Here is a 15,089-nt window from a genome sequence, read left to right on the forward strand (position 1 = left end):
CCTGAAATCTTTCTACGCAAATATGCAAGAAACTTAATATAGGTTTTCTCAAATTTAATTAAAAATTCACATGACATCATCCAAAACAATTTGTGAAGACAAAAGAAACTTTTCTAAACTATTAATTTAAAAAAATATCAAATTTTGCTCAACCATGCTAGAGGATTATCTTTCTATTCTGTGTATAGAAATCGATCTTCCAAAATTGTTGTCATATGAAAGGGCCATCGAAGAGTATTCAGCCAAAAAGTTTAGGAAAAAAATATTATAGATGTATCAGGCACTTAAAATTAATAAGAACATTATGCTATTTTCTCTAAGTTTTTATGAGCTTTGTGTTGTCAGTATTTTTTTTCTTGAATTATTTGTTTATGATTTGGAAGGTACTCTTGTCTATGAATGGAATATTTTCATGTCATGAACATCCACGATATGTTTTCAATTTATGTACATTATGTTGGTGAGCATATATGTATGTATATGTGTGTGTGGTTTTTTTTAAAATCAAGACTTTATTTTTTAGGACTATTTAAGGTTTATAGAAAAATTGAGCAGATAGTACAGAGAGTTCCCATATGCCCCCTTTCTGCTACATACAGTTTTCTCTAGTGTTAATATCTTGCATTAGTGTGGTACCTTTGCTACAACTGATAAACCAATACTGATACATTATTATTAACTAAAGTCCAGAGTTCACATTAGGGTTGTCAGCTTAAAAAAATTTGTAATTTCTTACAATTTCTTTTGTTATTGTACATAAACATTTACTTAGATACCCAATATTTGTGTTTTGTATTCTTTCTTCTTAAAAAGTCACCTCCTTGGTAGGGGAGGGATGGATTGAGAGTTTGGGATTAGCAGATGTAAACTATTATACACAGAATGGATAAACAACAAGGTCCTACTGTGTAGCACACGGAACTATATTTAATATCCTGTGACAAACCATAATGGGTAAGAATACAAAAAAGAATGTATTATATATATGTGTGTGTATATATATATATATATATATATATATATATATATATATACGTATAACTGAAACACTTTGCTATACAGCAGAAATTAACACAACATTGTAAATCAACTATACTTGAATAAAATAGATTTTTTTAAAAAGTCACTTCCATATGGTATAAACTTCAGGCCCCACCAATCCTGGATCCATCCATCCCTGGGAGAGGTCAAGAAGCCTTGGGCATGTGCTACAGAACACACACTGTTCTGCAGATGTGATCTCACTAACCATCCTGACACACTGGCAGGTTAGCAGCTTCGCTCCCATTTAACAGATGAGCAAATGAACAGCCCACCACCTAAGGACCTTGCTCAAGGTCATGCAGTTCCTAAGAGGCAGAGTGGAAATCCATCCCAGAGCCTCCTGTTGTCAAAATAATTACTTTACCACTGCTTCATAAAGCTTAAAGATTCTTTCCTGAGTCCATGGATGCTTCTTCAATTGTCACAGATGAGTTGCAGAGGATATGGAGGCCTTTTTCAGCATAGACCCATCTCCAAGAAGAGCAGAATAGCAGGAAACCTCTCTTATTCCCCCATGCCATTCTTATGACCACTGAACAAATACTGAATGAATTTAGTGAGGTTTGAGATTATATCTGACGTCTGGGAAACTGATTCACCTACCCCCACATTCACCTATTTGAAATATATGTGATCTTAAGAGGTTATTTTATATTGGCCAAGAAAGAAAAAAAATTCTTCCCCAAAGAGAAAGAAAACAATATGATTATAAGGTATAACTACCCTAGAACTGGTCAATCCAAAGGAATATTATTTCCTCAGTAGCTTCTCAGGAAGCTGGACACTTACCCCAATGATGTGGTCAGTGTTTACAACATTCCCAGAACTCCTCTTTCAAGCTGAATACATCCTTAATGATAGCAAATTCTCATCACTGAGAATGTGTTTGATTTTTTAAAAAGTGGAATACAGTATGAAGAGCCAAGAAAGATGAATGAGATGCGTTGGTTAACAATCCTTCATTTGGGTATTGTAAGTGACAATAAAGTCATGATATAGATGGGGTGGGGGTGGTATAAAAGCTCTAAAGACAATACAGAACATATGGGTAAGACCTGTAAGAGTGGAAAACAAGCTCTGCAGGTTGTAGAAGTAATGTTGATTTTTGAGGAGAGATCACAATATGATTTTTGGCATATAACTTGAGTTCAAAGAACCGAACGACCTTGCCATAATAAAATCCTTCCATCTCAGTCTATTAATTTATGTAAACAAGGCTTCCCAGTGTGTACATGCAAAACAAGCTAAAACAAGAAATCAACAGTTAAAATTAAGAATAAAATTACTGCTGAACCCATGTTTCTTTCTGGCAATGGACTATTTTTTAAAGCCCCACTCATCTTCTTGGAAGACTAGTTTCAAAGGAAATTTTACTTTTTATGTATAATAATCATTCACGAGAAATCGAAATACATTTAATTGTTGTTTTGGTTGTGTACTAAGATTAAATTTAATAATAACTTAATCCAGGGGAACATTTCTAATACTTAAAACCTTATGGCTATAGGAAATTAAAATAAATTAATTTCAACTGCTACACATATTTTCTTAGAGAAAAGTAGAAGAGGGTAACCAATAAAAGACTTTAAAGCATAAAAGTACATTATATTAGGATAAATTCTGTGGGGGGGAGTGGTTTGAAAATGTGAGTTCAAGGGGAAAATAATGCAAAACATTCAAATTATTCAAGAGCTTATTCATATGTTTTTTAAAAATGGAAGATGGCAAGGATAGAAACCATCATGGCATTTACATTCTACTGGACATATTTTTTCTAATGCTATAACACTTTTATTTTAAAATGTCAGCCTTCAAGACATGTTAGAAATGACATTCTTTGATTTTTTTTTATTTAAACTTGTGATAAAAATTTTAGATGTCAACCTAAATATATATGAAGGGGTATGTAATTTTCCAAACTTCTTTTGGTATATGAACAAAAAAGAATGGATAACTACTGCCCTACTAAGTACAAATGAAGCAGTAGGGGGTGATGATTTTGAGGATCAGGGATATCGGAAAAGGACTGTGATGAGACAGCATCTGTAAGCTGGGGCTGGAAGTGGGTCTTTCACCCAGAAAACTCACTTATCTCTACTCTTCAAGTTTCAGTTCAAGCGCTTCCTCCTTTCGGAAGCCTGCTCTGACACCTTCAGGTAGGGTGAATCACCCCACCTCTGTGCGCCGGCCATACAGGACATCATACCGCTCACTGCAGTGTCACACTGCATCACAACTGTTCATTTGCGTGTATGGTTTCTGCAACTGGATTATGAGCTTTTGGCGGGGGGGTAGAAGCAGGTTTTATTTACTCCCTAGGATGGCAGCTGGCCCAGTGAATAAATAAATAGATAAATGCATGTGTGTGTTGAACTAAATATGTAGGGATCACTCAAAAGAGCTAAAGAAACATGAGTCAATTATGTCTCACCCTCTAGCAAATTAAAAGTTTAAGCTTAAAATATTAAATACCAATACCTGCAATTTTTTGACTAATCCAACTGCACTTTATTTGCTCTAGAGGTTTACTTGCTCGTCTCCCTAGAGAGGAAACTAAGCTAATTTAACACGAGGCCTTGTTACACCTCTGTGATGTTGCCCTTTTCTCCTTTCCTACCACCTGACACCTCAGTGGCTTCCAAATAGGCTGCCTGCCTCTGGTCTTTCCCAGCATCAGTCTATTGTCTCAATTACTTAAAATATATTACATTTATTTTCTTCAACAAAAATAGCAAAGTTTCTTAGTAACCACCAGACTAAGAACATACCTCTAATGTCAGTTTTATCATCTCCATCTGAATTTTCCAATTCTTTTTTTTTTTTAATTTATTTTTGGCTGCATTGGGTCTTGGTTGCTGTGTAGGCTTTCTCTAATTGCGGCGAGCGGGGGCTACTCTTCGTTGTGGTGTGCAGGCTTCTCATTGCGGTGGCTTCTCTTGTTGTGGCTCCCGGGCTCTAGAGCGCAGGCTCAGTAGTTGTGGCACATGGGCTTAGTTGCTCCACGGCATGTGGGATCTTCCAGGACCAGGGATCAAACCCGTGCCCCCTGCACTGGCAGGCGGATTCTTAACCACTGTGCAACCGGGGAAGCCCCAATCTTCCAATTCTTAGTAACATGGGTTCTCTCTTTAATCCAGATGAATTAGGGCCTTTTTCAGCATCTAGTCATTCTGTGTCATTTCTGCCTTTGCTCAGCCGTCTCGGCTTGGCCCTAGCTCACATTTATGTCTTCACTAGGCTCTCGTTTGGTTAAATCTTAAAGATGGGTCAAGCACTACAAGGGCAACAAAGACTTCCCAATCAACTCTGCTCTAATGCCTGTTCCGTTCAGATGTACCATGGTTCTTAATTAATTGTTCTTACCTGTGTTGATGCCTGCAATGTTCTCTCTTACATTGTCCTCCAACTGGCTCTTCCTAAGCTCTTTGGGAGTAGGAACCCCGTTCATATGCAACTTCTGCCTCCCTCAAGGTGCCCAGTACAGTGTTGGGAGCATGGCAAATAATCATTAAAATCTGAGATTGAATTAAAAAGTGGCGTGTACTCGGGACTTCCCCAGTGGCACAGTGGTTAAGAATCCACCTGCCAATGCAGGGGACACAGGTTCGAGCCCTGGTCGGGGAAGATCCCACATGCCGCGGAGCAACTAAGCCCGTGCGCCACAACTACTGAGCCTGCACTCTGGAACCCCGCGCCTAGAGCCCGTGTTCCGCAGTAAGAGAAGCCACCGCAATGAGAAGCCCACGCACCACAACGAAGGGTAGCCCCCGCTCGCTGCAACTAGAGAAAGCCCACACACAGCAACCAAGACCCAATGCAGCTAAAAATTAATTTCTAAAAAAAGTGGCGTGTACTCAAATCTTACCTGAGACCACTCCATGGCAATCCACTTGGGACAGTCGAACAGATTGCAGGTTTGCATAACCTTGGGTTTAGGCGCATACATGCACTTCCATTCTTCCACTTGCAGTATCTCTCCATGCATGGACTCCTCCACACACACGAAGCTCCGCCTTTGAATCCCACCTCCACAGGACACCGAACACGCAGTCCAAGGATTATGTTCCCAGCTCAAAAGCAAACAAACGAAAACACATTATTTATTTGTTGCTTGTTTCAAGTTTGCAAAGTTGATTGCAAAAAGTACAGCCTTGGGATAACAGTTGTGGTTTGGTTGAAAGAGCACAGAATTGGAACCTTAAGACTTTAATCTTAACTGCTACACACAATCTGCAGTCACGAGGTACTTAACTCCTTTGACCCGAAGGTTATTGTCAAATGAGAGTAAGACACCTGCCCTCGTGTATTACCACAACCATTGTGAGAATCAAATAAATTAAACTATAAAGTGTGAAAGCATCTTCAAACAGTCTCTAAACTATAAAACACAAATGGACAACATTACTAGGGCATCATAGAATCTCAAAGTCGGAAAGGACCATCCTAGTCATCTAGGTATAAAAGGGAATGCAAATTTCTGATCAATTGCAACGCTTGAGGTCCCTCTATAATACCCAGTTATCAAGATACGCTTGTCATCTCCAGTGACAGAAAACATCACCCTCTGAGCCAGCCTATTCCATATAATTCTTAGAAAGATCTTTCTTATTATGGACTTGAAGTCTGTGTTCCCTTATCTCTCTGTGAAAGGTCTAATAACTGTCCCTCTTACATTTTGGTCTATTGCTACAGATACTACAGTTCCTTGCAAATTACTTAGAGCATATTACAGAAAGAAAAAGGAAACCTGTAACTCACCGAGGGAGAGGTTGGAAGTGGTCATAGGGCATGATCTCTTTAAATCCATCACTACAAATGAAATCATTGTGAGAATATAATTTCTAATCAATTAACGTATTTATTAATTTGACTAGTACAGATGTGACATCCCAAAAGACAGAGCTCTTTCAAATTAAAAACGAAATATGCCGAGTGTTATGAACCATTTCCCCCAAAATTCAGCCACGATCTCCTTAATTTTTAGGAAAATCTCTGACACACAACATCCCCAATTCTATATGAAAATGTAGAAAATGGAACTAGTAATATGTATTCATCAAAGGAAAGAGTTTCTCTTAATTTAGATAAATCTATTTATTCTCTTTTATCATCTTAGCAGGTTAGTCTGATAAAATATATTAATGATATTAATACACTGTCATATTAGCAGGATCTTTAGAAAACCATTTTGTTTCACAGAATTTGCCCTTTGAAAAGGCCTCTATTAATAATTACATACACCTGGGATTACAGGAAATGCACAGCTTCGTGATAGGAAATGAAATCCACTGAGAATGCTTCCTTTTCCACTTGCACACTTCTGCCTTAGCCAGCTGGCAGATAACTGGGGGATTCTGGGACTTGACAGTATGCTGTTATTTTAAGATACTGTAGTAAAGCCAGGAAACTTCCCCAGGCAATCCAAGTCATCAGGTACTAAATTATGCAGCAGGATAGTTTATGCATAGCTTTACTGCTCTGGCATTCAAACTCTTCACTTCCTTGCACCATGCATTCTTTATACTGAATTTAATATGTACACTTCAAAAGTCAAAAAGTGGTGATCAGTGACCCAGTTTAAAAAGCTAAAATGGTGAGTTACTGATATTTACGGCTGGCAGATGGACTAGACACTGTACCTGGATGAAGAGAATGTTCATGCTGTATGTGCAGGAGATGCTCAAAGAGGTTCGTTAGCAACAGTCAAAGATCACAGCACATGGACACATAGCCCGCAAGAGAGAACCAGACTGAGTAAGCTGATGAGCCTAATTCCTACTGACCACGGTTATACATGTGAATACAGGTACCTGCCACCAGTGTACGTTCAAGGTCACGCAATGGCAATTGTGTTGCCTGGCAAGGGTGGATCAGTCACAGCTGCAGTTGATTTGTTTCTTTTTAAAGGAAAAAGGGTATGGGCAGTTATGCAAACCTTGATGGGCAAGGATCCATGCTGCATTCCTTCAGTTTTGGTTTTGGTTTCACATTCTCAGGGTAGTAATGGCAATAATGGTCAGGAACCACCCTCTTCAACCGGATATCCACACATTCAGCAGAATTGAGCTGATACCCTAAAGCAGCAGAACAAGAAAGTCTGAAGATCGCATCCGTTTGGGGTTTACTTGGCAAAGTTATCACTTGCCACACACTTTTTTATTCCTCTTTAAGAAACTTAACTCAGTGGTTCTCAACCCTGGGTGTATAACAGAACCACTTGGGAGGCTTTAATATACACCAACGCCCAGGTCCCTTCCTGGTCCAATTAAATCAGAAGCACTGCAGCCAAGAAATCAGCATTTCCACTGGTCAAAGCGGAAGGAGCGGGTGCTTTCTGTTGCCATGATTGCATTGAGACCAAAGAAATAAAGTTGTTCCTTTATTCCCAGGCTCCGGGGTACTAGAAGCAGCAGACGCCCACTGCTTAACCCCGAGGGGGTGTAAGGCTCTTTAGCCAAAGCACCTATGGAGAGCTAACAATTGGACTGAGTACTATTTTCAGTTTCCTGAACTACTTTAGATTTAGAGTTGTTGTGGGGAGCGAATAAGATCATGTGTGTCTGGACAAATGTAAATCTCTGGACAAATGCTAGGTGATATGGTGCAGCAGCAAAAAAAAAAAAAAAAAAGACTTTTAAAAAAAGACTCTCAGGTTCTTCTAAGATGACTAATATGTGTGGCCAAGATTGAGAATGACCACTTGAACTGATTGTGTCACTCTCAGCACTTATAACTAAAAGTTACAATAGACGCCTTTGAAAATGTTTGGAGCTCAGGTACAGAAAGAAGGTAGCTATTCATTGTCACACCTCTCCTCACTGTCATCCTGGCACTGTGCAAGGCTCTCTTGTTTCCGTATACTTTCTCTTCTCCCATCACCACGCCCATTACAATCCCCCAGAGACACCTATTTATTGTTTATATGTCCTTAAATATATATCTGTCTTATGTAATTTTGTTTTGTGTGTATCTGTTTTGACTAAATTAATGATACTGTGTTTTAAGTCCTGTTCTGTTTTCTACTTTTCTCACTCAACATTACATTTCTGAGAACTACCCTTGTACTGTTGCTTCTTTCTTCTGTATAATATTCCATTGCTTGTACATTTTACTTATTTCCTGTCCTGGGGTACCTAGGGGTACCTCTGATGACAATAAACTTTCTAACTGGGAAAATAAACATTGTCTATACAGAGAGGAACAAAACCCTCCCCGCCTACATCTCACTCTGCCTCATAAGCCTTCAAAGAAGAAGGAATGAAGACTTATTCCTGATTCTATTAAATTCAATTTGTACAGTCTCTGAGGAAAGTGAACATTCCACAAGGATGAGTGCTATAAACTTAAAAAACAACTCACAAAATGATGCTTCTAACTTCCTGAAAGATTTGATTCCAGGTTTCCTGTCACTACATAAGTGTCATGTTAAGTTTTTTAAAAAGTAATTTTCAAAACCAGAATGAGCTCTTCACCAAAAAAAAAACACACAAAAAAAACAAAACAAAAAAACCCCAAAGTTAAGTTCTCAGCCTCAGCCAACTGGTCTAAAGTTCTAAAAATACATTTAAAGGCCCGATTGCTGAGAGGAATCTGATTTTATAAACCAATAGACAGCTTTCTACAAGTCAAGGCTTAAATGTAAGCTGAGTGTAGAAGGACAGACTGGTATGCATTATAAAAAGCAAGGTCAAAACCACAGGAACGAAAATCCAAATGGAGTCAATAAAATATTACTTGGGTGCCAATATCTGCCAGAAAGTCTGCAATATCAGATGACAGTGGCAATCTTGGTACTTTCTCCAAACTAATCTCAAGTGTCCCACATAGATGATTGCAGACAAGACCAGGAAAGTCCATCCAAATACCTTGGAGACCAGCGAGCTAATTTTCCTGATTACACCAAAAACCCTGAAATGCCATTTAACACAAATCATGTAGATTTGATTACTAACATAATTAAATTTTGGTAATGCTTTCCTTGTGGGTTTTATGTGTATGTTTTTATTTTTCCCCAAGACAATAACAGAATGAGATTACAGCTCCTTGAGTTAAAGAAAATAATCTTTGCTCTAAATGGAAACATATTTCTAGGAGGAGACAAGGAGCATACAGGTGTTTATAATTTGGGGAGAGACAAAATTAATTTTTCTCTTTAATTTTGCAGCGGTACAGAGATAGCTAAAAGAGAAAGAAATAAGGCAGACTGCCTTCCTACATTATGAACAAATGTATTGAAATTCTGCCGGTGTACAGAAAGTGGCAGGATGTTGGGGGACCCCCAAAAGGAACCTAAAATGTTCCTTCTGTCCTTACAGCCAACGCTATCTTTGGTGGACAGTCACACAACCAGGTGCTTCCATTGAAGGTTCCAGCAGGACTGATCATGTCTTTCCTTGGGCACCGGCTATGAGAAACATCTATTCTCCTCCCAAGAATTGAACCAACTGAACTAATAAGCTTAGTCCCATTATACATGTCCCTCCCAGAATGGAAAGCTTCTCTTTTAACTTAGGTGTCCAAATGAGAAAGTCTCTCTGTGTGTGAGAGCTAGGGAATAAATTAAAAAGAGATATTTGTTTTTCTGATGGGTAAGAATTAAAAATTCCCCCTATCTCTTGGCTTTTATTTTGGAGTCCATGAGAGACATGCAAACGTGTTTCCAGCTCTCTGCTCAAAGTAAAGGGTGCTTTCTAAATCCAGTTTTCACCTATGTTCAAGAATAAAGCAAACACACATTCATTAAAACCACTGCATTCCAGGCCACTGAGTAGGATGCTGTGTGGTTACACGTCTCTAATTACCATGCTAATTTTTTTTTAACATCTTTATTGGAGTATAATTGCTTTACAATGTTGTGTTAGTTTCTGCTGGATAACAAAGTGAGTCAGCTATACATATACATATATCCCCATATCCCCTCCCTCTTGTGTCTCCCTCCCACCCTCCCTACCCCCCCTCTAGGTGGTCACAAAGCACCGAGCTGATCTCCCTGTGCTATGCGGCTGCTTCCCACTAGCTATCTATTTTACATTTGGTAGTACCACGCTAACTTTAAAGTCAGCTTCAAAAAAGCAAATGTGTCATTTCTAACTCTGAGCTCTAAATATTCATGAACAAAGTCTGTGCCTCACCTCCTCCACATGTCACAGTGCAGGGAAAGAAGTCAGTTTGTCTCCACTGATGACTGATTGGCTGGTAAAAGAAGAACTGGACCACGCTGTCCTTGGCCGCAGTGTACCTGGTCTGGACGGAGACAACTTTGATAACATATTCGCATGCAAGGAGCTAGTGCCTTCCACACCTTTCAACATCAGGTGAACACAAGTCACCTACGTAGACAAACACATCTATCACAATAAACTCTGGTACATGAAGATTCCCAGAATTTTAAGATGTGACAGCATTTCGATTAGATTTGTCATAAATGGGATCTCAGAAGATCTTTGACCAATCTCCTTGGAGTCATTTTTCCAGATAATTCTATGCCTGTGAATGAGTTCACAAAAATGTAGGTGCATTTTTAGTTTATTTACTTAAGTTTTATTTTTCTTCCCAATACATTTGATTTTAATTTCCATGAGAACAGGAAATGAGACAGGAAATGTAATCTGGGTTTGCTTACAACATGGCACATAACTGCGATTCTTACATTTATAATAACAACATCTTTAAGCATCTTTAAGCAGATCCTTCTGAAAAATCCTTCTGAAAGCACAACTCTAGAAACTCAAATGTACACAAATCCATGGTGTTTGCATAGAAGCTTTCCAGTATCTAATTAAAATAGAGGAGGGGCACCACTGAGAGTGAGCAAGCAGTTATAGACAGAGGTAAGTTTACCTTCAGGTTATTTTGCTCAGGCAGCAGGTTCTCTCCCTACTTTTTTTTTCCTTCCCTCCTGATTGAACAAATGAGTGAATTGAGGAAAGGTCCCAGAACACAACACAAAGAGAAAAAGAGAGGGAAAACAAAGGTTAAGCTGTGGGAGATAGATCCAGAAATGCCAGCATCACATGGAGTTCAAGAGAAAGAATAGAAAAAATAATGAAAAGGTGATATTTGATTACATCATTGTTGAGAATTTTCTAGACCTTAAGAAAAACAGAAGTACTCAGTCTAAAAATATTCATAAAGTTCTGAGCAGACATTGTAAAAAATACAACAACAAGGACAGAGAGAAATTCTGAAAGTTATCAGAAAGAAAAAAATGATTCCCTACAAAGGAGTGAGAATCAGAATGGCATCAGATTTCTCACAGCAATAATGGATGCAAGAAAACAAAAGCATACCTTCAAAGTGATGAGGGACAATAGTTTTTTAATCTAGAATTCTACAACCAAATTATTCATTGCTAATCAATTATCAATTGTCAACTTATAAACAAGCTATGATCAAATTATCAATCAGTAATCAGTGAAATAAAGTTTTTCTCAGACACAAAATGACAGAAACTTTAACCACTCAGAAACTCTCACTAGGAAAAAAAAAAAAACTATGAAAGGATATACTGAAAAAGAAGTAATATAAATCCACAAGAAAGTAGTGAGATGCAAGAAGCAGTAATGATGAAATAAATCAGTAAAGCTTATTAGTAAATCTAAATAAGGGTTGACCAAAAAAGAAAACTTTGATGTATTTAATTATAAAACGGTAAAAAAAAAAACTGTAAAATTATAAAATGGTGAAAAATTCCAGACACAAGATGTGTGTGGAGGGAGAGAGGGGCAGGGTTATAGTGATGGGATGAGGATAGCACAGAAAAGACTTCTAACGAGTTTTGCTTCTGGCTATGGAAGAACGGTTTGTCTCTGATGAATCCTCCCACTGAGAATAAGTAAAAGTGCTGCATAGAATACTTTTTAATGTATTTGAAGGCATCAGAAAACTACCGTAGTAGTGAGGATGTGCAGGGCCAATATCCCAGACACAAAGGAAGCCCAGACATGTGAGCATAACATTTGGTACCACCTTCAGTACCACCTTTCTGCTCAAGACATTTTCCATCTTACAAGTGGTGACTGAGCAGCTGAGAAGCTGAGCAGGCCTGTCATCAGACTCAAGTGGCTGAGGCAGCAAAACCTGGAGCTCCAGGCCCGCCAAGGTGAGGAGTGTTGGTAAACAGCCCAGGCTCCCAGCTGGGACCCCAGAAAGCTGTATCCTAGGAATAAGAGTAGACTGGAAAGGACTTTCCTGGTGGTGCAGCGGTTAAGAATCTGCCTGCCAATGCAGGGGACACGGGTTCAAGCCCTGGTCTGGGAAGATCCCATTTGCCACGGAGCAACTAAGCCTGTACACCACAACCACTGAGCCTGTGCTCTAGAGCTCATGAGCCACAACTACTGAGCCCATGCACCAGAACTACTGAAGCCCACGTGCTCTACGGCCCGTGTGCAGCAACTACTGAGCCTGCATGCTGCAACTACCGAAGCCTGCGTGCCTAGAGCCTGTGCTCCGCCACAAGATAAGCTACTGCAGTGAGAAGCCCGCACACTGCAACGAAGAGTAGCCCCCACTCACCACAACTAGAGAAAGGCCGCGTGCAGCAACGAAGACCCAACGCAGCCAAAAAAAAATACTGGAAATATTCCAGTTTTCAAAGGGAATGATGCCCAGATTCAAATTATTTCAGTCTCTTGGATGAAGGTGATTGGCTGCTAACCTGTCTTCTAGAAGCAATAATTAATCCAGTCTCAAATGGTATCTATAATCTTTCCTCTACTATATGCAGCAAAACTTTAACCCTAGATATACAACAGAGATAAAATTTAACACCAACCAAAAAAGTGGGAAAATAGACATATAATCAGAAAAATAGGAAATCCAGATATGGGCATTAACTGATAGAAACTTAAAAATGTAAGTATACCACTACCATTTCCTGTAACTCTGGCCTTGGCTTCATGTCTTGTTTCCCTGCTTGAGGGCCTAGCAACACCTCATTCTATTCCCACGGTCAAAAAACATGTGTTAGCACATAGCTTTCACCTCAGGCTCTGTTTTTAAGAAAACCTAGACAAAGATACTGTGACTAAAATGTTCAAGAAATTAAATGACAAGATGGAGAATTTCACCAGAAACAAAGAAACTATAACAAAAATAAAATGTGATTGTAGAAATAAAAAGCAAAATAATTTAAATATATATCTCAATGAATAGACTTAGTAGACTAGACTGGGGTTCCGCAAATATTATCTTAAAGAACCAGATAGTAAAAGTGAGTTTTCAGGCCATGTTATCTCAGTTGCAATTATTCAACTCTGCTGGTGTAGTGCAAAAGCAACCACAAGTAATATATAAATAAATGGGGGTAGCTGTAAACTCCATTTACAAAGACAGTTGGTCAGCTTGCTGGTCATAATCTGCTGACTTCTGGATTATATACACCTATTCAGAGAATTAGCAAACTGACAGATAAAAAGAAAATGGAAATTAGACATTTGAGATACAGGTATAATTGTAGTCCCAGAAAAAGAGAACAAAGAGAATAAGATAGAAGCTATATCTGAAGAGGTAATAAATGAGAAAATCTTCCAAAACTGATGATGGATATCAAGCTACAGATTCATGAAGCACCAGGAACCTCAAGCAGAAGAAAGTTATTAATTATATCAGAGTCAAATTGATGAAAACCAAAAACAAGAGAAAACACTTGAAAGCAGGCAAAGAAAAAAGACACATTACCTTCTAAGGAACAAAAATAAGACTGACAGCTGAATTCTCAACAGAATAAATGGAAGCCAGAAGACAATGAAGCAATATCTTCAAAGTGCTGAAAGAAAATAGTTTCACAATGATAAAGAGGTCAAGTCACTAGAAGAGGTAATGATTCTAAATGTGAGTGTACCTAACCACCTAACCTCAAAATATATAATTCAAAAATTAACAAGAAACAGAAAAAATATAGACAAATGCACAGTCATAGTGGTAGTTTTACCAGGTCTCTTGTAGTAACTAACAGAATAAGCAGACAAAAATCAGTAAGGCTATAATTTTGCATAAAACCATTAATAAATATGATCTAATTGACATATGTAGAACATTGTGTCCAACATCAGAAGACTACATATCATAGTCTTCCAAAATTTGCTACATTCTGAGCCACAAATTAAGTTTTAACAAATTTCAAAACATTAAAATAATATAATGTTATTTGACTATAGTAGAATTAAGGTATAAAATGATGAGATTACTTGAAAATTCCCACATACTTGGATGCTACACTTCTAAATATTCTATAAGTCACTATATCACTATATCATATATATCACTATGGAAATTACAATACAACTTAACTGAATGATGAAGAAAAAGATTTCATATCAAACTTTGTGGAACAAAATCTAAAGCATACTTTGAGAGAAATTTATGGAGTTAAAAGCATATGTTATGGAAAAATTGGATGAAAATCACTAATCTAAACAGCCATCCCCAAAAGTTAGAAAAGGACTTGCCTGGTGGCGCAGTGGTTAAGAATCCACCTGCCAATGCAGGGGATTGGCATTGGCAATGCCAATGTTCGATCGCTGGTCCAGGCAGATCCCACATGCCGCGGAGCAACTAAGCCCATGAGCCACAACTACTGAGCGTGCACTCTAGAGCCTGCAAGCCACAACTACTGAGCCTGCCTGCCACAACTACTGAATCGTGCACACTTAGAGCCCATGCTCCGCAACAAGAGAAGCCACCGCAATGAGAAGCCTGTGCACTGCAATGAAGAGTAGCCCCCACTCGCCACAACTAGAGAAAGCCCAGGTGCAGCAATGAAGACCCAATGCAGCCAAAAATAAATAAATAAATTTATATAAAAAAAGGTTAGAAGAAGAATAACATATTGAATCCAGAGAAAGTAGAGAGATGGTAACAATAAAGATAAGAGCAAACATTAATGATATGAGAATGAAACTACTTTAAAGTGGTTTATAAAGCCAAAAGGTGTTTCTGTGAAAAGTCTCATAAAACTGATAGACCTCCAACATGACTGATTAAGGAAAAAGAAGAGTAGGGACAAATAATCAAAATTAGGAATGAGAAAGAAGACTCGCTAC

General features: G+C 38.4%; 1 protein-coding gene across 6 annotated transcripts in view; it reads right to left on the minus strand.

The window, feature by feature from the left end:
• The window catches only part of ADAMTSL3 (ADAMTS like 3), a 366,780-nt gene that overhangs the window by 146,948 nt on the left and 204,743 nt on the right, over positions 1–15,089 (minus strand). For all 6 annotated transcript variants that reach the window (XM_059912342.1, XM_059912338.1, XM_059912341.1 and 3 more), the window contains exons 10-13: positions 10,176–10,287; positions 6,980–7,118; positions 5,803–5,853; positions 4,910–5,114 (exon numbers count right to left, since the gene is read on the minus strand). In XM_059912342.1, the coding sequence (XP_059768325.1) occupies positions 4,910–5,114; positions 5,803–5,853; positions 6,980–7,118; positions 10,176–10,287 (507 nt within the window). The remainder of the gene's footprint in view (positions 1–4,909; positions 5,115–5,802; positions 5,854–6,979; positions 7,119–10,175; positions 10,288–15,089) is intronic.

The sequence above is a fragment of the Balaenoptera ricei genome, chromosome 2 (assembly GCF_028023285.1).
Source record: "Balaenoptera ricei isolate mBalRic1 chromosome 2, mBalRic1.hap2, whole genome shotgun sequence".
NCBI classification, from domain to species: Eukaryota; Metazoa; Chordata; class Mammalia; order Artiodactyla; family Balaenopteridae; genus Balaenoptera; species Balaenoptera ricei.